This window comes from Marmota flaviventris, chromosome 15 (assembly GCF_047511675.1).
Source record: "Marmota flaviventris isolate mMarFla1 chromosome 15, mMarFla1.hap1, whole genome shotgun sequence".
Taxonomy (NCBI): domain Eukaryota; kingdom Metazoa; phylum Chordata; class Mammalia; order Rodentia; family Sciuridae; genus Marmota; species Marmota flaviventris.
The window spans coordinates 39499599-39523108 of NC_092512.1; the positions used below are offsets into that span (position 1 = coordinate 39499599).

The 23510-nt window shown below is 37.8% G+C and overlaps 1 protein-coding gene across 4 annotated transcripts in view; it reads right to left on the reverse strand.

Moving 5' to 3' along the window:
- Nucleotides 1-23510, reverse strand: part of Cpq (carboxypeptidase Q) — a 449500-nt gene that overhangs the window by 301343 nt on the left and 124647 nt on the right. For all 4 annotated transcript variants that reach the window (XM_071602223.1, XM_071602224.1, XM_027953187.2 and 1 more), the window contains exon 3: nucleotides 521-728. In XM_071602223.1, the coding sequence (XP_071458324.1) occupies nucleotides 521-728 (208 nt within the window). The remainder of the gene's footprint in view (nucleotides 1-520; nucleotides 729-23510) is intronic.

Sequence of the window (23510 nt, forward strand, 5' to 3'; positions counted from 1 at the left end):
ATTTGTCAACACAGAATTGTGAGGCTCAGAGAAGTCTAAGAAACACTGAAGTTGTTCATACAGTTGTTCAGTAGCAGAGCCAGGTTCCTCTAGTTCCCCAGCTTGTTCCATTACCCCAGAATTGGGCCCCACCATGTTACCCACTCTATTTTTATTTCACTCCTCTAGCAACGTGGAAAGCAGCCTGGCTTCCTCTGAAGTCATTAGGAATGCTGATGAAACACAGACGTGAAGTCAACCCACCCTCCAATGAAAATACACAGTGTATTCGTTATATAAGGAATGTTAAAGGATGGCTGTGGATGTGGAAAGCTTTTTAAAGGAATGCATAAATGAAGCTTGGAATCCTGAAAAGGCCCCCAAAAGATATTGCCAACAAATGACCAAATGTGGAATGGAGGGTGGGGGAATTCCATGCATGATCAGTATTTTCATTTGAATGGCTTTGTCCTTATTTCCTAAGGGCTTCTCTTTCATGGAAAAGATTTTTTAAAGTTTCCAAACAAATATCATAACCAACCTGTAGATGGAGAAGGTCGCCACTGATCGGATAAGGGATGCCAAAGCTCCCACCTTGGCAGCCTCCACAGCCCCCCGGACTCGGTATTCCACCGTCATGGCGTAGCTGACATAAGGTTGGTTATAAACAACAATCTTCCCTCTTGCTTCTGGGGCCCTTCTCTGCAGTTCAGCAAAAGAGGTCACCACCAGAACTTCTGCTGTAATGCCTAGAAATAAAAGTCAAATGAGAATTAACTTATGGTTTCCCATCAGCCAGGTGGAAATGGTGCACAAAAGGTCACACATGCTTTGTCCGCTACATCTGGCAAACTTGTTTGAGAAGATCAAAGTTTAGAGCCATTTACCATGGGAGAAAGATTATGAGGTTAGCATTCAAAAGAATATAACATACAACTCAGGGTTTTTCACCTCACTTAACCAGCTGGTACTAAATCACTAATTGCTTGAAAAAATAGCCCCTTTTATTTTCTTCTTCTTCTTTCCCACCCTAAGAAATCATGCACTTCACAGAATGACACTAATTATTTATTTTTAAAAAGGCATTTTAGAAAATTCCTCTAGGGATTAATGAAACACATATTCATCTTTTCATAAAACTATTTTGATATGTTGCTAAACAACCTTCAATGACATCATGCAAAAGATGGAAGTTTGTGAGGAACACTCTTAAGAAGCCAATGTTCCTTGTAAATCCAACTTTTAACAAATGGTTAATGTGACTTCTCCTAAGAATTATAGAGAGCTTGTTTTCTTTCCTCTTTTGTATAAAAACATTCTTAAAGGATCTGGAAACTTCCCATGCTTCTCATTTTACAGTCCTCATTCATCACCAAACACGTTACTAGTCTTCAAATAAAACTCTCCACCATGTAGTATAATTGTCCTGTTAACTTGGGGAGATGTGTGCCCAAAGAGCATCACCAAAGAGCCTACTGAATAGAGCAGTTAGAATGACAAAGAAAAAATATTTAGTATCAAAGGCCAGATGCAGTGGTTAAATAAAACCATATAAAAGAAAGTGGTAAACAACTACCATTTGTGGCTTTAACCAGGCAGTCAAGAAATACATTGCTAACATGTGAAGTATCAACATATATTTTTCATATTTCCTTAATAATACAAACTAGAGAACTATATTTCTTTATTTTCTTTTTCTTTTGAAAGCTTAACTTATGGTTAACTAAGATGTCATTAAAATGCTAACTGCTGGTTGGAAAATCCTTTTAAAATGCATTGCAGGTACTGAAGAATTCTATACAGGCCCCATTATAATGGTCCCTTTAGGCAGGCTCCTCTCCTACTTCCGGCCTGGTTTTGTACATTTACTTTAAAATGATTAGCTACAAATCTATAAGTATGTCTCCGTCAACACTCAGAACTCAGAATTTAATTTATGATCTAAGACAAGCAGTGTACAAATATGGAAAATAAGGAAACCTCCAGCTCTTTATGTGACAAATCTGCATAAAAATACAAATAAGGAGTCAGCTAGACGGATTATGAGATTCATAACTTTCTGAAACCTAGAGTTACCTTGAAATTTGACTGGTGTTATTGTTGGCATAGTACAGGAATTTTGCTGATGGTTTTCAGCTGCTCCTAATGAATAACAGGTTCAATGGTCCACCCAAGGGATGTCCCAGCAAATGGGGTAATTTTGTGTCTAAATTAGAGCCGCTAAAAATGAAGCCAAACTTCTATAAAATTTAAAAATTAAAGTCATACAAGGGTGGTACTTCACTACGGTCTATATTTCAACTCAAATCTTGACAAAAGAGAACCAAAAGCTAATCTAGACAGCACAGTTATTGATGCAAATCACTAGTAGCAACTACAAGTCAAAGCCTGTCACAATGAACTTGGGAGAAGAGTTTGAATTAAACTGTTTCCCTGAAAGCTGAGAGTCATCTCTTATTCCTTTCTCCTTAATTCCCAATAATAAAATCAATCCTTAAAATACTAATAATTTTACTCCTTAAAAATTAGTATCGACCAAATCCATGTCCCCTGGTCCAACGTGTTACACTCTCTGACCTCAGGCCCTCATTATCTCCTTTTGGATTCTTACAAGCCCCTCCTCCCCAGCCCTCTCACACCACTGGCATTCCAACTTCCAGCCCAGTTTCCCCAAACGTAACCTACACGGTTACTACCTGAATTACTGAGAAGCCAGATCTGCCAACAGAACCATCACCCTGTCACTCTCCCTGCTGAAACTCATCTATCAACCTACCTCTATAGACACTCGTTCCTGTTTATTTTAAGCTTCATCAATCCTAATCCTACAAGTTCTCACTCTTATCCTCTGTTATTCCACTCCTTGGTTTTTTTTTTTTTTTTTTTTTTTTTTTTTTCCATGCTATGGTACATTGTGTCTATTGACCCCATTCTCTCAACATCTTTTTTTTTTTCTTTTGGGTACTAGGGATTGAACTCAGAGGCACTAGACCACTGAACCACAACCCAGCCCTATTTTGTATTTTATTTAGAGACAGCGTTTCACTGAGTTGCTTAGCACCTCACTTTTGCTGAGGCTGACTTTGAACTCACGATCTTCCTGCCTCACAGCCTCCCAACCCACTGGGATTACAGGCATGCGCCACTGTGCCCCATTCCTCTCTCAACATCTTCATGTTACCAACACCTATTTCTCCCTCAAGCTTCCATTTAAGAATCATTTCTTTAGAGGGCATTTTTCAGCTTCCTGCTTCCTTTCCTATCCCCTCACTCCTGTCCCTGGGAAGGCTGAATCATACACCACCCTCCTCCAGATTTTTAGGAGTGCTCAGAATAGTTGGGCACTAGACAAATGAAACTGTATATGCAGCTCTCTTTACTGCCTAAACTGTGAATGCCTCAGGCTTTGGGGCCAAGTTCATTCTCGTTTGTATCTCCAGGGACTAACACAGTTCTGGGCGTGTGGGTAGACATTTGGGCATTAAACATTCCTTGAATGTCATGGCTCCAAATAAGGGATCATTGACTGGACCAACAGCATTCCCTTAGTAACTCAGCAGTCTGACTCTCTTACCACCCAGAGTAAAGCTGCAACACAATAACCAAGCAAAAGAAGCACTGGGTAATCCTGATACCAATATAAATCCCAAGAACAAAATCTAGGTTCCTGAACATAAGGTAGTTCTTCTAATCTCCCTTAAAGCCTAGGTACTCTTCCTTAGCTCAACATTCTACATCTGGCATTTAATCCTAAAATCTATGAGAAACAACAAATTAAAAGGTAAGATTGGTCTGAAAACTGACAGCAGCACCACAAAAAAACCCAAGTCAAGGGGGAAACACACAAAGCAACAAATACTAACAGAACGTTCCACAGTGATGGAAATGTTTTACATCAGCGCTATCTAACACAGTAGCCTCTAGCTACATATGGCTATTGAGCACAGGAAATGTGACTGGTATGATTGAGAATGGGACTTTCAAATGTCACTTCATTGTAATTAATGTCTATTTACGTTTAAACAGCCACATGTGGGTAGCATTCACAGTGACTGCAGGCTCAGCCCCTGCACAGGGCAAATAGCTGAGAGCATCTCTGCTGGTCCCAATGGACTTGCTTGGTGACAGTCCAATAACAGACATGCATCACGGTGATGATCTCCTCTAGTAGTCACAGACCAGGTAGACTGTACTCAGTAACCATTGTTGCAGAAAGCAGGGTACATACAAAACATCACAGGAAGATATTTGCGCAAATTAAACAAAATAAAATCAGGCCATCTGGAAAACTTCACTCTTCTGAGTTTGCATTTTGACATGTTACACCAAAGGGAATACTCATGCTCTCCCACAAATCAGCAGGTTCCTACTCCTCACTTCCATCTCCCTCCCTCCCATTCACCATCCTGAAAGGTAGTTTTAAAAAGCCTCTGAGGACACAAAACCAAGGTCATGTTCACAACAAGGCCTACCCCCAAATTCCAATTCACAATCACAGCCTGTTGCCAACCTCCTGTTCCTCTTAGCTCTCTTAATTTCTTCAGAGCCTTTAACAGTATCCAGTTGTACCCACCACAATAATGTAAGGCACACATGGGGTAGAAATTTTTATCTATTGTATTCATTAATGTTACCAAAGTGCTTGAAATGATGCCCGACATATATATGTGAAACACAGACTGAAGAAAAAACAACAACAAAAAATTAATGAAAATATAATGCCTCATCCCTTATCACCCTCCAAAAAATGCATGTTTCCAAGGAACTTGCATATTCCTGTAGGTGAGAATAATTGATATTAATAGCTGTACTTGAGTGACTGTTATGTATGTTAATGTTCACAGCAGCTCTACAAAGTAGCTTTTACAAGGATACTGAGGTGCCAAGAGTTAAGTGTACACAACTACTAGGTGTGGAAGCTGAGATTTGAGTATCCGTGTTGTCTGAATCCAAGGGCCATGCTCTTCCTATTAACTACATTACTCTTCTCTCATAAATATAGAACATATCAAAAGAAAAGCTCAGTGTTTTCATTTTAAGAGGAATAAAAAGGAAAAAAGAAATAGTTACACAGAAGCCAACCTAAGTCGTAAGGCATCAGTTATCTTCCAGGAGCCCTCCGGGTACTGTTATCCAAGGGGTCCAGCCTATTCACAGGGGAGCATTGAGGGGCTCTTCACTCTAGGGTGAGATCCTTGCAGTGATGAAAAGGATCTTAGTAGTTAATTTCAGAAGAGAATGTGGGACCCAAGCTAAAAACACCCAAAGTGACTCTCTTAGTGATAGCCTCTTAAGTCACAAACAGTTCAAAAATCCTGGGTTTCTTTTTATTTTTTATACCTAATTTTTAAAACTGATCCATTCATTTTTAAGCCACTTATCCTGTGTGTGATTACTGTTTGCAGTCTCCCTGTAGGGACAAAAGATGCTAACCAGTGTGGTATTGGCTCAGTCATCCATTCTATAGGGAATCTGATAGAGACCCACTTTCTACCTCTTCTGACTTGATTCCTTCCAAACAGAGTTAAAAATAAGAAGAAATCAAGACATGGTAGTGCATGCCTGTAATCCCAGCTACTCCAGAGGCTGAGGCAGGAAGATAGGAAGTTCAAGGCCAGCCTGTGCAACATAAAGAGACTGCCTCAAAAAAAAAAAAAAAAAAAAAAAAGAGATAGTGAAGGGAGAACTGTATGTTTTCTACTATTGAAAGCAAGCAAAAGATATAAAAAAAAATGTCTCTGGATCTCAATTCAAAGTGGTATGTTTTAGGAAATTGATTTTGATTCAGAAGAAGACTTAACCCCCAAACAGGAAGTGGTCTAGCCCTACCCAAAAGGAAGCCCAGCTTCATACTCTTATCATGGAATCTTCCACCCTGTGCACTATGAAAGATGACTAGGTCCCTGGAATGGTTGGCCTTTCCTGAACTCAGAGTTATGGAGAAGGGAAAAACAGTTGTTCTTGGAAACTCAGTGTTTTGCCTGAAGTGGTAAGGAAATTGCAAATTCATGGCAAGGCAGATAAAAGAGCATCAGATGTTCCTTTCTGAGGGTCCATTTGTTTATGGAGAATATTACCGATTGTGCAATGTACTTCAAGGAGGAACAAGACTAAAAGATTTAAATTAATTCAACAAGTTTATAGCCCTCCTTCTAGGCCAGGACTTCATGCCAGGGACTGGGGACAAAAGGAAGATGAGTAAGTTCCAGTTCTCACCTTAGGGAAGGTATAATCCAGGGAAGAAAAATGGGTAAATAAGAACTTTTCAAATGACTCAGGATGCCACAAGCGCTAAATAAAAGTATAGCATAACATCATGAAATGACAACACATATTAGTTTAAACTCTGAGCAGGAAGAATCTAGCGAGTTTCCTGTAAGAAGAAACTTTAAGTGGGATTTAGAAGATTTCAGTTGCCTGAAAATGAGGGAAAGGGCATTCCCAGGTAAAGAACAAAGAAGAGAAGAAAAAAATACATGAAACATCTATTCACTTACAGCGAATAGGAGGCTTCCTGCCAGGCCCCCAGTCACTCCAAAATCTTCCAATTTTTAACCAAGTTATTTATAGGCCCTCATTCTCCTCTGTGAATTCCAGGAAGGAAGGAAAGTGGTCTCTTAGAGAAATTTTCAAAAAATAAAACTCAGCTATTAGTTTGATTGAAAGTTGGATAAGCGAGGGGCAAAGCACAGCTCCAAAAGTTCCCTGGAGGTATATGACCCATCCTCTCCAAACTGGGTCTCCTGAGGCCTGGCTCCAATTAAACCTGGTCTGTCAGTCTTACAAGAGGACCCAACTACATCAAAATCCATGGGCACAGTAAATTATCATCAACTCTAGAGAGGCCAGGGTGCTGAGCCATCTTGCCACACTGACATCTGGGGCCAAGCTGCAAGCAGAGCAACTTGTCTACTTCAACCTCTAAAGAATTTAGAGAATTTATAGCACAGCTTTTGTTGTTTATGGACAGTGTCTACCATAGGACCACTAGGCTTAACTGAGCATTAAGGCAGAACACGCGTTCTACAGGGACCGTGCTCAGCAACATGCAGCATCTACAAGCATGGAGCACAGGCTGGTCCTTAGAAACCCCATTGCCTTAAAATCCAGCCACTCCCATTGTCCTTTCAGCAGCATAAAGAGGTGATTAGACTTAGGTGGACCTCCATTATTTCTAGCAGTTATCACAGGGAACATTTCTACTCTAAAACATAAGTTGGACTCTTTTTCAGAACAAGTTGGTTGCTTTGAAACATGATTGACATGGTTGCTCTCCCCCCAGCTGCTGTGTGTCACCTTATAAGGGTGACTGGTGTGGGTGGGTAAGGAATTTTGCAAAAACCACTATCATCTTACACATCTTCTCAAATAAGCAGCAGAAAGACACCAGGCACCTCAGTCAGTTTCAAGTGGTGGTTAAAGAGGACAATCCAGGGACCTCATGATGGCTGGACATAGGGGTGAGTTGCTGACCAGGTAGACTAACAAAGGGATGGGGTTATGGGAGTCTGCAGGCATGGCTGAATTCCCTGGAAAGGTGAAATCTGCCACATGAATGTTAATTGGCTACCAGACATTGGCAGGGAGGAGAAGAAGCCGAAAAGAGGACAGAGATGAAGGTAGATAGAGAATGACAAGAGACACTGGCATTGGGAGGACAACACATGGGAGCCTGTAGCTGTGACAGAATCTGTGTAGGAATCTTGGTGGAAAAAGAGAAGTCAGGTATTTTGGATTCATAGATTGAAAGTGTCACTAGGCACTTGAAGGTGGGAAGGAAAGGTATAGAAGGAGGTTTAAGGTCTTACTGCCATATTTTGGCTAAGATTAGATGATAGTGGTTTAGACCAGGATGGACAGTGGGGATACAGTCCAGTGGGCCACACTGAATAACCGCTTGGATGGCAGGCCATTTTCTCTGATGGGGTAACTGGCTTCATGGAGCTTTGTGCTCCAATGACCACACTGCCTGCTCTGTGCAAAGATGGTCTTCCGAAGGAAATTTGTGTGTAACTGAAATTTATTAAGCAAATATTCAAAACCAAAGAAACACTTTTTAAAATTTTTAAGGTGAATTATTTCAGTAAAGCAAATAGTCATCTTATTCCAGAATTTTAAAATAAGGTATTTTGCATAATACATTATGCATTTTTCAAGATATACTTAAAAGAAGGTATTTCTTCATCAGAGTACCCTGGCTTGAATTCCAGCCATAAAGTCCACTAGCCGATTTTCTTTCTTTTTTAAACTCATTTATCTTTTTATTTATTTTTAAATATGCTTTCTTATTTTTAATGGACTTGCCTTTTGATCTTATCTTATAAAATGGGAATTGCAATAATATTGGCATCACTAGGCTTCTTGTGAGCACCAGATGAGATAAGGATGATAAAATTACTCTCTATGTTATAAAGTGCTTTAAGGCAATAGGGTATATATTTAAGGGCTCTGGACACATATTTACTAGATATAAGCAGTAATTATCTGATTTATTTAAAATTTTGCTTTGAGCCAATAGCATAAATTTTCAAAAAAAAAAAGTGGATATGAGTTTAGTAAAGACTGAGCCCTCTTAGTTTACAGCAGAGCTGTTCCCTATCATATTAAACAGTTCTAGTTTTTACCAAATCAATAATTTAGCCAGTGTATCATAAAGGCCCCACATTAGGCTGCAGAAAAGCTGAGCAGTTTCCATGGGTCCACCTGACAACAAGGGCTACATAGGCGGTGAGGGAGGGGTGGGTGAAAGAAGCAGGAAATGGACATTTTGGAGAGACAGCATCAGAACATGGCATGGGTGCGAGAGATGATGGCCCTATCCACAACAAACCTGTGAGACACTATGATTTCCTCTCCCTTCCTCTTCAGAGGATAACACATTTCTATCAACTGCCTTATAAACTGGAGGATCTGTGTTGAAGACACTGACCCTGGACTTGGCCAAGCAACTTGCTCTGGCCAACCCAGTGTGAATGGGCATGACAGATGGTCACAGCTGATCAGGACCTTTAAAAACTATTACAAGATTTGACTTCTTAAGAACTTTCTGTCTTTGGCTACAAGAATGAGACATCCCAGAAGGGAGCTGCTTCTTCATTCTGGGGTGAAAAAGAGACTTGAGGCGAGAACAAAAGAATCACCAACTGGCAGCTGATATATATAAAAGGCAATATGGTGCCAGGTGCAGTAGTGAATGTCTGTGATCCCAGTGACTCAGGAGCCTAAGGCAGGAGGATTGAGAGTTCAAAGGCAGCCTCAGCTAAAGTGAAGCACTAAGCAATTCGGTGAGACCCTGTCTCTAAATAAAATACAAAATAGGGCTGGGGATGTGGCTCAGTGGTCTAGTGCCCCTGAGTTCAATCCCGGGTGCCACCCCACACCAAAAAAGCCATACTACTGAGTGAGTACTGCCTGTTGCAGGGACCTGAATTTAAAGTTTCTATCAGAGTTTTCTTCCCCACAATCTATGGCTAACTGATAAGATAGAGAATGAATATATTTGATACTGTAAGGAAGATTGTTCAATTGTTCAGTAAAAATTCAAAAACTAATTTCCTCCTCCTTTTACACATCAAAGTGATCAAATGATCAACAACAGAAAACAAAAAATCTAAAGAATTTAGCAAATGTCACTCATCTAACATATGTAGATTTACAATGACAAAGAATTTTAAATAGCAGAAAAACCCCAGAGACATTAAAACATATCCTTGGTAGCTTCAGTTAGCTAGCTACCAATGTCATTCCTAAAAGAAACAAGTAGCTCTGTCACAGTTAAGTAATTCTATGCACTTTCAGAAGATTTCGCTATTTCATCTCTAAATGTGTTTTCTCTCTGAATTCCATCTTCACAAACCAAGGGCAAAAATGACAGAAACTAGTGTGTTTGTGTTTATATTAGATACAAGATAATGTCATTACAGTGTTATGGCAGAGAGATAAAACAACTCTATGACAACTTGGTATTCCAAAGTGGGCCTTTTTATTTAGTTATAGTTTTGAAATGTTGAGTGTCCTATGCTGTCTTCTTAGAGGAGTAAAACTTGGGTTAAAAAAATATTGTAACAAAACAGAATTTCTGTCTGAAACAGTAGTAAAGCTGGCTCAGTCTAATGACTCAATTTGATATAATTTGCCACTTGAAGGAGATTCTAGAGACATGCTGTAGATATCAGAACCACGTGACTTACATGAAAATTTCTTGGAGGCCATTTTATGAAAACTCTTACCCTAGAAGGACACAAATCCAAGTATTGATATTAATGCCATACTTTATAAGTGAGAAAAGGCATTTAAGAAGTACAGTGATAGAAGAGGTAAGACTATTTGTCCCATCTTACTAAGTCACATGAAGATTCTTAAATCTTCTTGATTTTTTTTCCAAACTAGAAAGTGGTAATAAATCTTGGTGGTTCCAAGCCACTGGGATTTTGGAGGGTGGTACTCACCCCAGTACTACTGAACGTGAACTGACTGTGCAGGGGAGCTGCGTTAGTCAGACTGACTTCAAAGTCCATTTCAATAAATATTTGCCATTGGTCAATTTTGTTTTCACAATAATCTTAATCCTTGGGTCAAGTTTGATTACGGATATGAGTAAGTATTCTAGAATAATAGTAACACTCAAGTTGCATCTACCATAAATCTTTTTTCTAATTACTGAGATCAAGGAACATGTGAATTCTTTTACTTGCAAATGGTAGAAAACTCCACTGCAATTGATTTGGAAAGGTTTTCACTGATATGACTAGTAGCAGGGTCGGCTTCAGGAAGTTCCTGGTTCCTGATGCTGCCTTTCATCATGTCAGCTTCATCTCCAGTGCCTGTGTGATGTTCTACCTCATCACAACCCAGGGAAAGACAGTATCCTCCAGTCGCTTCCACAGCAAAGACAGAGCTCCAGCAGAGTCTGTCCAAGACTCCTGGGTTATAGACCCACTACTGAATCCAGTTAGATGGCCATGGAGATGGGCTCTGCTGACTGCCTTAAGTAAAGTCCCTTTATCCTGGGTAAGAGGCCAATCCTACCAAACCAAATGGTTGGGAACTAGCAAAGGCTTCAATTCCCAAACAGAAGGAAAATGCCCACCACAGAGTGGTGGTGATGTCTCTTGATATTGCCACAAAATGTAGCACAATGCTTTTCTCACATTCTGAATTCAACATATATTTGCAGAACTGAATTAAATTGACCATATTGTTCATGATCCACTTTGGCAGGCCAAAGAGCCTCTTAGTGCACTTACTCCCAATGACTGAACTCAACAAAACAAATAGGAAGTTTCTGATGAGCTTTTGATGAACTAAAATTAATGAAAAACAGGCGCTCATCTAGCAACATCAATAATTTATTAATCCACACCAGAAACTTAAGTACAAATGCTATGGTAATAGAAATACTAATGTTGTAGGGGCTCACAGCCTGCACAGTTCCCAAGAATCCATTTGTGATTCTTAACTCACATTTGAAAACCACTTTTCTGTATAGTATCCTGATGGAAAACTAAAAATTTAAGCCTTTGCAGAATTTCCATCCATTTTCAAGGTAGGGTTTCAAATATTTAAAAGAAAAGACATCAGGCCTGAATGTACTCAACATAAAATCAGGAGGTAAAAGGCAATAATCCTTCAGCCTGAAAGATTTGCATGAAACTAATGATAATGACTATAATATGCATACTCTGGCCAGGGACCATGCAGAGCTCTTTATGTGCATTATTTCATGTAATCCCTATCCCTATGTGGTAGGTATTATTGATGCCCTATCAGTAAATACACTGACATGGAAACTGAGACTTGACCTAGGTCACAAAGTTTGGTCAGCTGTAAATTCAGGATTCAGATCGAGACTTATCTGATAGAGACCCTCTATCTTTATCAGGAAAAAGGAGAAAGCATGCAACAGTTCTTCTTGTGACCTAATCCTCATCCAGTTAGTCATTTATACATTTTATCTATAAGATGCCTAAATACAAAATATCCCAAATGTCTTGGAGGCCATTTGACTATGACTTTTATCCTATATCTTACAGCACTTACTTGCTATCCAGATTATCATATGCCAACATAAAATAATTCACTGAATGGTCCTTAAATATATATTTTCACCTTTGCCTTCATTTAACATACTTTGAAAATGTTTATAAGACTGTCCTTTCAAGCAGGTTGATTTCATGGTCACTGAAATAAAGATTTAATTAAAATAATAATAAAGAATTAACACTTTTATAGAACTTACAATATGCCAGACACTATTCTAAGTGTTTTACTTTATTATTTAATACCTTAAATATTAATTTATTTGATTCTCTAAACAGTCCTGTGACATAGGCACTCTTATTATCCTCATTAAATACAGGATATTTTATTTATTTCTACTTATGTTTTAAATACTTATTCCCTGTCTTATGGCCAAAAGAATTTGTGAAGACTTCAAAAAATATATCAAAATATAAAAATAAATGGGGAAGTAAGGTAAAGAAAACAGGGATAGTAAAATTAAAATAATGCCATGGTTAATATTATGAAAAAATATATATGCCATAAGGTTTATGCAGTTGCTGGTGAGGACCATAAATTCAGTACAAATTGCCTGGCAAACAAAGCAAAGAGCACAAAAAAGTCAGGCACAAAATTCAGTGTTCATAGAGGAAAACAAGCAGTTATCTAGGAAAAGCACATCTTTCCTACAAGAAAATTATGGTATGAGTAATAATAAAGAAAATAATATGTGATTAAAATAATGGACAAGAGTTCATTTCTACTGTGAGTATAAAACATGAGGACATTATTCTTCCACCTTCCACACCCATTTTCTCCTATCCTTCAGTAATAAAACCTTTTAATCTTGCTGGCAACAGGACTATATAGAAAGAAAAAAAAAATTCCAGCTTCTCTGTAGCTGGATGTTTCCAGGCTCCTTAATAAGGGACGCCTATCTTTACTCTTTCCTGGTGTCTCAAATGAGAATGGAGGATGCCATCATGGACCCTGGGTAGGCTCAGACACAATCATCTGGACAGCAGTGTGGATTCATAAGACCCTAGAGAACACTTATCTAGAATTTTACATTCCAGAGAAAAAACTTCTATGTTGCATAAACAAGCCACTCTTATTTGGAGTTTTCTAGCTAACTGAAGAAAGAGGGAAACAAATCTCCTTTGGTTTAGGTGATCAGAGAAGACCTCTCTGAGGAGGCACTCAAGCTGAGAATTGAAGGATTCTGTTAAGGAGCTATTCACAAGAATAGTGGATACCAACATATTACTTGCAGAGGTTATTGCATGTACAAAGGCCTCAAGGCAGAAGAACTTTTCTGAGGAAATGAAGGAAGATCATCATGGCCAAAATGTAGTAAGAAAGTGTGAATAGGAGCAGGATATGAAGTTTACAGGAAAAACATGGGCCATAACATAACAGTTAAGTGTTAGAATTTGTGTTGGTAGGATATAGGAAAAAAATGCTTGTATACTGCTGAGGAAAAAGCAAATTAGCTCAGCCATTATCAAAAATAGTGTAGAGGATTTTCAAAAACTTAAATATTGAACTACCACATATGATGCAGCAATCCCACTTCTGATTGTAGATCCAAAGGATATGAAATCAGATGTCAAAGAGACATCTGCACTCCCATGTGTACTGTAATTCTATTCACAATAGCCAAGATATGGAATCAACTTGAGTGTCCATCAGCCGATGAGTAAATAAAGAAGATGTAGTATATGCAAACCATAGTATACTATTCAGTCTTAAAAAAAGAAAGAAATGTTGTCATTTGTGACAACATGGATGAAACTGGAGGACACTATGTTAAGTGAAATAACCAGAGACTGGAGGGTGCAGGCATTGGGAAGATGTTGTCCAAAAGACAAAACTGCAGTAAAACAGGAAGAGTAAGTGCAAGAGATCTACCGTACATCGTGGTGACTGTGGTTAATAACAACATATTGCATACTTGAAAATTGCTAAGAGAGTAGATGTTCTCTCTGAAAAAAAAAAGTGAGGTAGTGCATATATTGAATAGTTTAATTTAGCCATCTTAAAATATATACCTATATCAAAATGTCATGTTGTATCCCATAAATGTGCATAATTTTCCTTGTCAATTATACAAAATAGTATTTTTAAAACTGCAAAATGTAACAGCTAAAAGAGAAAGAGAATTTGTTCTATAATCAAAGGAAGAAGAGTGTTAGGCAAATAGTAGGTCCTGAAACATTTGCTTCATGAGTTTTTTGGATGTCATTTTAAAAGATAATTGTGTAATGATTATTTTTTTTCTAGGCAGGGGGCCTTGCCGGGAGCCATATAATGGAATTTTCACTAAAAATTATAATATTCACAGTTATGAAGAAGACACAGACTTGAAAATGGTTGAGACCAGTGAGATCTAAACATAAATAATGGTGACCTGGCCTGTTTAATAAAAGAAGTGGCTGAATTTGCAATATATTTTAAAAATAGAATCAACAGTTTTCACTGAATGATTCAATGTAGGGACAGAAAGAAGAGTAAAATGAAAAGAAAAAGGAAAAAAGAAAGAATGTTGATCAGAAATGAATAATAAAGAGTTAAAAGAATAAATTCTGCCCAAAACTTGGTGACTATGTGTTCAGATTCAGTAATTCAGGGAAGAGCAATATATATTGACATGACAATGGCTTTCCTCTTAGAAATTAAGACAACTGACAACAACATTGGTTTGAGTCTGGGCCTCTGTACTTCTACTGGCTGGTTGCCTATGAGCTCACATTTTCCTTGGAATACAGTTGCCTAACATAAGCAAATGGATGGTCAAGTCCCCACATATACCTGGAAGAGTCTTAATGACGTAAATATCACCTTGTCTCCAAGGAATTTAAAAGTAAAGACTTAATTAGCATGGGATCCCAGATGGCAGGCCAGAGTGAGGCAACCTTCTAGCTCCGTGGCCTGGGACTCAAGCAGTTTCTCTACAAGCCATATTCCTGCTCCCACGCAGGAATCACGGCCACTGTGCCCATGCAGGGCTCTAAGCCTCAGCATCATAGTAGGTCTCCCCTCTTCTCACACACGCAGGACTACTGTATGTCAGACAGAGCAGGACTATCTGCATCAGCACCCACACAGGACTATCTGCATCAGCACCCACACAGAACTTTTGGCCAGCCATCCACCTGAGCCAAAATACTGAACAGTGCTCCCATGCAGGACACCCAATAGCTACCCATGTGCAAGAACTCCAACTACCATTCCCATGTGGGTCCCCACCTACCAACATGAGGCTCCCCTGGTCGCCTACATCTTGGGATTCAGCAGTAACGTAAACAGTCCCCTACATGCCGTAGTCCACCTGCACCAGGGAAATTCCCAGGCTCTGAAGAGAGCCAGAACCACACACTGAATGCCACAGAGCTTTCTCTGAACATATCATCCATGTCCAATGCCATCACCTGGCTCCCCTCACCCAACCCAACACCCCATCACTGAAAGCAGGTGCCTCCATATTGGGTCACCATCATCACCATCTTTAGTAGGGGCAACTACCAGTTTGGAACTCCAGCTGACCAGGTATCCAGTTTCTAACATCCCCTTCCTCCCAGCAACCGCTACCCTGGCACGATGATACCCTGGCTATCTTCACCATCCTGAGGGCGGAGATACTGGCTAACAACAGACAACCCCACCAATTGGATGAGAAGAGAAGCAGGAAAGATACTGATCTCCAACCAAAACAATCCTCATTTCTTCCTTCAAGTTTTTTTTTTGTCTTCTCCTTTCCTATTCTCCAGACCTCACATTCCCAACATATGTGAAACCAAGTACTTTGCGGGAATTAGGATTTTGAGGTCTGGGATGTCTGAATAGTATATTACAGTTGTGTTGTATATTCTTTTTTTTTCCTCCAATTTTTACTATTTTAACATTTTTTATTTTTCTAATATATATGTGAGTATTTTAATGTACTCTACTGTCTTCCCAAATACTTGTCTACCCAAAATTACTTTCTCTCTATTCTCCTGCTACTAGCCTTCTTTTTTAGATTTCTTTTCCACACTTCCTAAGGTATAATAACTCTATATCCTCACCTCCTACCTCCTTACCATATCATCCTACACCTCACCCCCCGTTCTTTGCCTACCATCAGAAACTGTAAACCCTTTTATAAACCTACTGATTATATTGTAGATGATAATTGAATTCATCATTTCTGTGCATTATGACCAAACTATAAATGTCTTAATAACAACTAATTGTTTTTAAGGCTGTATATTATTTATATTGGGATCTGTTAACATTGTACTTCCCCTCAAAGGATAGGTATTGGAACCCTTCAGGGGTACTATAAGCCTAGAGGGTAAAAATGGTAATGCTTCAGATCCACAGTGCTAGAAGGGAAGACACACAAGCAACATGAAAAGATAAGGGAAGAAAGTGCCCCAAACAAATCAAGATACCACATTATTAGAATCCAGGCCGGCATAGCAGAAGAAATTACAGAAGGAGTTCCGTATGTACATAATTAAAATGTTCTGTGAATTAAAGGATGATGTAAGATAAAAAAATATAGGCAATAATAGATCATGTTGACAAAGAGCTACATAAACAAAGACAGGAAGCAAAATGTTACTTCAATAGGGAGATAGAGGTTCTAAAAAAAAAAAAAAAAAAACAGAAATCCTTGAAAGGAAAGAAACAATAAACCAAATTACAAGTTCAATTGAAAGTATCACCAACATATTAGACCACTTAGAAAACAGCACCTCAGACAATGAAGACAAAATATATAATCTTAAAAAGAATGTAGACCACACAATGAAAATGGTAAGAAACCATGATGCAGAGCATTCAAGAAATATGGGACAACATAAAAAGACCAAATTTAATAGTATTGGGGATATAGAAAGGCAGAGAGTTCCAAACCAAATGAATGAACAATCAAGTCAATGAAATCAGAATATTTTCCAAACATGAAGAATGAGTTGGAAAACCAAATTCAAGAGGCTTACAGGACACCAAATGTACAAAAATCACAACAGAGCCACACCAAGACACATCATAATGAAAACGCCTAACAAACAGAATAAGGAGAGAATATTAAGAGCCACAAGAGAAAGGAATCAGATTACATTTGGGGGAAACCAATTAGGTTATGTACAGATTTTTCAACCCAGAGCCTGAAAGCTAGAAGACCCTAGAACAACATATATCAAGCTCTGAAAGATGGATGCCAATCAAGAATCTAGTATCCAGCAAAATTAAGCTTTAGATTTGATGATGAAATAAAAACCTTCTATGATAAAAAAAAAAAGTTTAAAAAATGTACAGCTAGGAAACCTACACTACAGAACATCCTTGGCAAAATATTCCATGAAGAGAAAATGAAAACCAACAATAAAACTCAACAGAGGGAGGTATTACACTAAAGAAAAAAAGTAATCCAAGGAGAAACCAAGTCAAGTTAAATAACAAAAATGGCTGGGAATACAAAACATGTCTCAATAATAACCCTGAATGTTAATGGCCTAAACTCACCAATCAAAAGACATAGGCTAGAAGATTAGATTTTAAAAAAAACACACCCAACTATACACTGCCTCTAGGAGACTCATCTCAGGAAAAGACATCCAGAGACTGAAAGTGAAAGGTTGGGGAAAATCATACCACTCACATAGACTGCAGAAGCAAGCAGAGGTTTCCATCCTCATATCAAATAAAGTAGACTTCAAACTAAAGTTAATCAAAAGGGATAAAGAAGGACATTTCATACGCCTAAGAGGACCATACACGAACAAGACAAAACAATTATGAATATATATGCCCCAAACAGTGAAGCATCTATGTTCTTCAAACAAACTCTTCTCAAGTTGAAGAGTCAAACTGACCACAACACAATAATTTTAGGTGACTTTAGCACACCTCTTTCACCACTGGATAGATCTTCCAAACAAAAGCTGAACAAAGAAACTACAGAACTCAATAATACAATCAATATCTTAGACTTAACTGACATATATAGAATATTTCATCCTTCAACAAGGGAATACACTTTCTTCTCAATAGCACCTGGATCCTCCTCTAAAATAGGTTATATATTATGCCATAAAGCAACCCTTAGCAAATATAAAAACGTAGAGATACTGCCCTGCATTTCATCAGATCATAATGGAATGAAATTAGAAATCAATGACAAAATAAAAAATAAAAGCTACTCCAACACCTGTAGACTAAGTAATATGCTACTGAGTAAACAATGGGTTGCAAAAGACATCAAGAAGGAGATTAAAAAATTCTTAGAGGTAAATGAGAACACAGATACAACATGTCAAAATCTCCAGGACACTATGAAGGCAGTTTTAGAGGAAAGGTCATTGCATGGAGTTCATTCCTTAAAAGAAGAAAAGTCAACAAATAAATGACCTCAATTTCAAGCAATGAAATAGAAGACACCATCAGAAGCCTACCAACCAAGAAAAGCCCAGGACCAGATGGATACACAGCCAAGTTCTACAAGAACTTTAAAGAAGAACTAATGCCAATACTCTTCAATTTATTTCAGGAAATAGAAAAAGAGGGAGCAACTCCAAACTCATTCTGTGAGCCAATATCACCTTGATTCCTAAATTTAATTTATTTGAAGAAATATATTAAATTGACAGACCCTTAGCCATGCTAATGGAGAAAATGAGAGAGAAAACTCAAATACTTAACATAGATGATGAAAAAGGTATTATCACCACAGACACTACAGAAATACAGAAAATAAATAGAAAATGTTTACTCCAATAAAATAAAATATTGAAGACATCAACAAATTTCTAGAGTCATATGATTTGCCCAAATTGAATCAGGATGATATATACAATTTAAACAGATCAATTTCAAGCGAAATTGATCAAAGAAAGAAATATCTCCTAATGAATATAAATGCAAAAATTCTCAATAAAATTCTGGCAAATCAAATACAAAAACAAATAAAAAAGATAGTACACCATGATCAAATGGGATTCATCCCAGTTATGCAAGGTTGGTTCAACATATGGAAATCAATAAATGTAATTCAACACATCAATAGACTTAAAGAATCATATGATCATCTCAATAGATGCACAAAAAGCATTCAACAAAGTGCAGCACCCCTTCATGTTTAAAACACTAGAAAAACTAGGGATAACAGGAGCATATCTCAACATCATAAAAGCCATTTATGCTAAGCCCCAGGCCAACATCATTCTAAATGGAGAAAAATTGAAGGCATTCCCTCTAAAAACTGGAACAAGACAGGGATGCCCTCTTTCACCACTTCTATTTAACATAGTTCTTAAAATGCTGGCCAGAGCAATTAGACAGACAAAAGAAATTAAAGGATACACATAGGAAAAGAAGAACTCAAATTAGCACTATTTGCTGACAATATGATTCTATAGCTAGAAGACCAAAAAAATTCCACCAGAAAACTTCTAGAACCAGTAAATTAATTCAGCAAAGTAGCAGGATATAATCAACACTCATAAGTCAAAGGCATTTCTGTATATATCAGTGACAAATCCTCTGAAAGGGAAATAAGGAAAGCTACCGTACTTACAATAGCCTCAAAAATAATAAAATACTTGGGTCTCAACCTAACAAAAGGGGTGAAGATCATCTACAACAAAAACTACAGAATGCTAAAGAAAGAAATCAAAGAAGACCTTAGAATATGGAAAGATCTACCTTGCTCTTGGATAGGTAGAATTAATATTGTCAAAATGAGCATACTACCAAAAGCACTATACAGATTCAATGAAATTCCAATCTGAATGGCATTTCTCATAGAAATAGAAAAAGTAACCATGAAATTCACTGGGAAAAATAAGAGACTCATAATAGCTAAAGCAATCCTTAGCAAGAAGAGTAATGCAGATGGTATCACTATACCAGACCTTACACTATACTACAGAGCAATAGTAACAAAAACAACATGATATTGGCACTCAAACAGACTTGTAGACCAATGGTATAGAATAGAGGACCCAGAGACTAACCCACATAATTACAATTATCTTATATTATTAGACAAAGGCACCAAAAAGGTACATTGGAGCAAAGATAGCCTCTTCAACAAATGGTACTGGGAAAACTGGAAATCCATATGCAACAAAATGAAATTAAACCCCTATCTTCCACCATGCACAAAACTCAACTCAAAGTGGATCAAGAACCTAGGAATTAAACCAGAGACACTGCGCCTGATAGAAGGAAAAGTAGGCCCAAATCTCCATCATGTGAGATTAGGCCCCTACTTCCTTAATAAGACTCTATAGTGCAAGAATTAAAACTAATAATCAATAAATGGGATGGATTCAAACTAAAGAGCTTCTTCTCAGCAAAATAAACAACCAGTGAGGTGAATAGAGAGCCTACATATTGGGAGCAAATTTTTACCACTGGCACATCAGATAGAGCACTAATCTCTAGGATATATGAAGAACTCAAAAAGCTAAGCACCAAAAAAACAAATAACCCAATCAATAAATGGGTCAAGGAACTGAACAGACACTTCTCAGAAGATGATATACAATCAATCAACAAATAGATTTTAAAAATGTTCATCATCTCTAGCAATTAGAGAAATGTAAATCAAAACTACTGTGAGATTTCATCTCACTCCAGTCAGAATGGCAGCTATTAAGAATACAAACAACAATAAGTGTTGGCAGGGATGTGGGGAAAAAGGCACACTAGTACATTGCTGATGGAACTTCAAATTGGTGCAGCCAATATGAAAAGCAGTATGGAGATTCTTAGGAAAACTGGGAATGGAACCACCATTTGACCCAGCTATCCTACTCCTTAGTCTATACCCAAAGGACTTAAAAACAGCATACTACAGGGAAACGGCCACATCAATGTTCATAGCAGTACAATTCACAATAGCTAAACTGTGGAGCCAACTTAGATGTCTTTCAGTAGATGTATGGATAAAAAAAATGTGGCATATATACACAATGGAATATTATTAAGCAATAAAAGAAAATAAAATCATGCCATTTGCAGGTAAATGGTGGAGTTAGATAAGAAAATTCTAAGTGAAGTTAGCCAATCCCCAAAAACCAAATGCCAAATGTTTTCTCTGATATAAGGAGGCTGATTCATAGTGGGGTTGAGAGGGGAAGCATGGGAGGATTAGATGAACTCTAGATAGGGCAGAGGGGTTGGAGAAGAAGAGAGGGAAAAAGGGGGTAGAAAAGATGGTGGAATGAGATGAACATCATTACCCTAAGTACATGTATGATGACACGAATTGGTGTGAATATACTTAGTATACAACCAGAGATATGAAAAATTCATGTGTAACATGAATAATAATGTATTCTGCTGTCATATTTAACAAATTAGAATTTTAAAAAAAGTAAAAGACTTAATTAGCTTTATCCATTAGCCTACAATGGATACCAAAACTGTGATGTGGACTACGAAAACTTCTCTTCTTGTCTGTCCTTCTTTCTTCCCATCTCAGTAAACACATGACCCTTTTCCTGAGTCAGCTCCTTAATCATGCTCTGCCTTCTAGAGGCCCAAGCTTAATTAGTCACTCTGCTACTCAAGTGATACGTCTTCTCACAAGTCACTTAAGTTCTCCAAGCTGCAGTTTCTTCATAGAAAACAACCACAGCAATGTTGTGAGGAGAAAATGAGAATGTGTACGTGAAGCTGTTGTATAAATCAGATTACCAATATACAGATAAAACATATTCCTTACTGCCTTCTCAGTTCTCGACTTCCCCTTTCTCTGCCTCTCTTCCTCTTTTTAATAACAGCTTTGTTGAAATTAAATTCACAGATAGTGAATTTAACTTCCAATTAAATTACCAATTTAAATAAGTATACCATTCAAAAGTTTTTGTGTATCCAGTTCTCTGCCGCCATCACTACAACCAATTTTGGAACAATTTTCATCATCCCTAGGACAAAACTGTCACATTAGTCATTACTCTCCGTTTGGGCCCAAACCCCTGACAACCACTGATATACTTTCTGTCTTTGTTAATTTGCATATTCTGGACATCTTATATAAATGAAGTCATAAAAAATGCAGTCTTTTGTGATTGACTTTTTTTTCATTTATTTTAATGCTTTTGAGTTTCATCCATAGTTTAACATGTGGCAGTACTTCATTCTTTTTTTAATAATATATTTATTTTCATTTTATTTTATGTTTATGTGGTGCTAAGGATCGAACCCAGTGCCTCACATGTGCCAGGCGAGCGCTCTATTGCCGAGCCCCAGCCCCAGCCCCTACTTCATTCATTTTTATTGCCAAGTAATATTCTACTGTACGAATATACCACTTTTTAAAAGTGCATGCATTGGTTGCTTCGGGATTCATCTTTGCATTCCATGAGGTGCATCATATGATGCCAGAGAGGACTATGAGCCCCTGATGCCAGCAACTGCATCTTAATCATTTTGTTATCTATAGCAGCTGCAGCCCAACTGGCACATAACAGGTGTTCAATAAAAAGTCTACTGAATAAATGAAAGAAGGATGGCTCCAAAATCGTTTATCGAAATAACACATAGGTGAGGGCATGATTTAAGGAAATTCAAATATCTAGATTCAGATTAGCATATTTCATTTGTTGACCCTTCACACTAATAAGTAAAGTTTCCATGGCAAAGAGATTATTTTTCTCCCTCTGTATAGCCTGAATTTCTTTGCTTGAAATGGAAGCTCTTCTGGAATAGCCACTCATTCAAAGTCCCCTCACAGTTTTATGCCAAATGTCTTTGCTTTCAAGCTTCTTATCCTCCTAATGAAAAAAAAAACAGTTTCTAAAATAATCATAAAGAGAGATGCACTTCTTTTCCTTTACAGTTTTCACAACTCCCAATAAAGAGATCCTGTCACCTGGCATTCCACTGACAGGAGGGAAAATGGAGCTTAAGGAAATTAAATAATTTCTGTCCATTAAAAATAATTAAAATTTAACTTCTAAAAGTAGACTGTTTGCCATCATCCTTGCTTTAAGAAAGTGGATATAATAATGACCCAAAATGTGTTAATCACTTGAGAAAGGCTTAATATCTTGGTAAGACCTAGAGAAAATTAAAAAATAAACATAAGTCATTCTTTGGCCTAAACTAAGATGAATTGATTGGGAGAGATGAAATAATTAATCATACACATCATAAAGGGTTATGATGTTGAAAGAATCCAGAGAAGGTGAATATTAGTCCCTGAAAGAATTTCTCCTGTCATGATGTTAAAATTAAAAGCCAGTCACTGATAGGCTGTCCCCTGCCCAGAGCCCTTGGAGTAAATCAAAGAAATCTCTGGGATAGCATGATGAGTATTTTGTGATGCTTGATGTGCCAGGGGTTATAAGAGGTCCAGGCATCAGTATGAGCTGCCCTCCCCTACCCATTGGCACCCCCAGTCTTAGGCCAGTCTGACTGCACATCCCTCTGGTCCTGTTTTCATGGTGATTTCCTCATGGACTCAAATCCAGCACTAAACACTACATAGACCAGACCTGAGTTCTTTGCTTAATTCCCACCTGTCTTTGGGG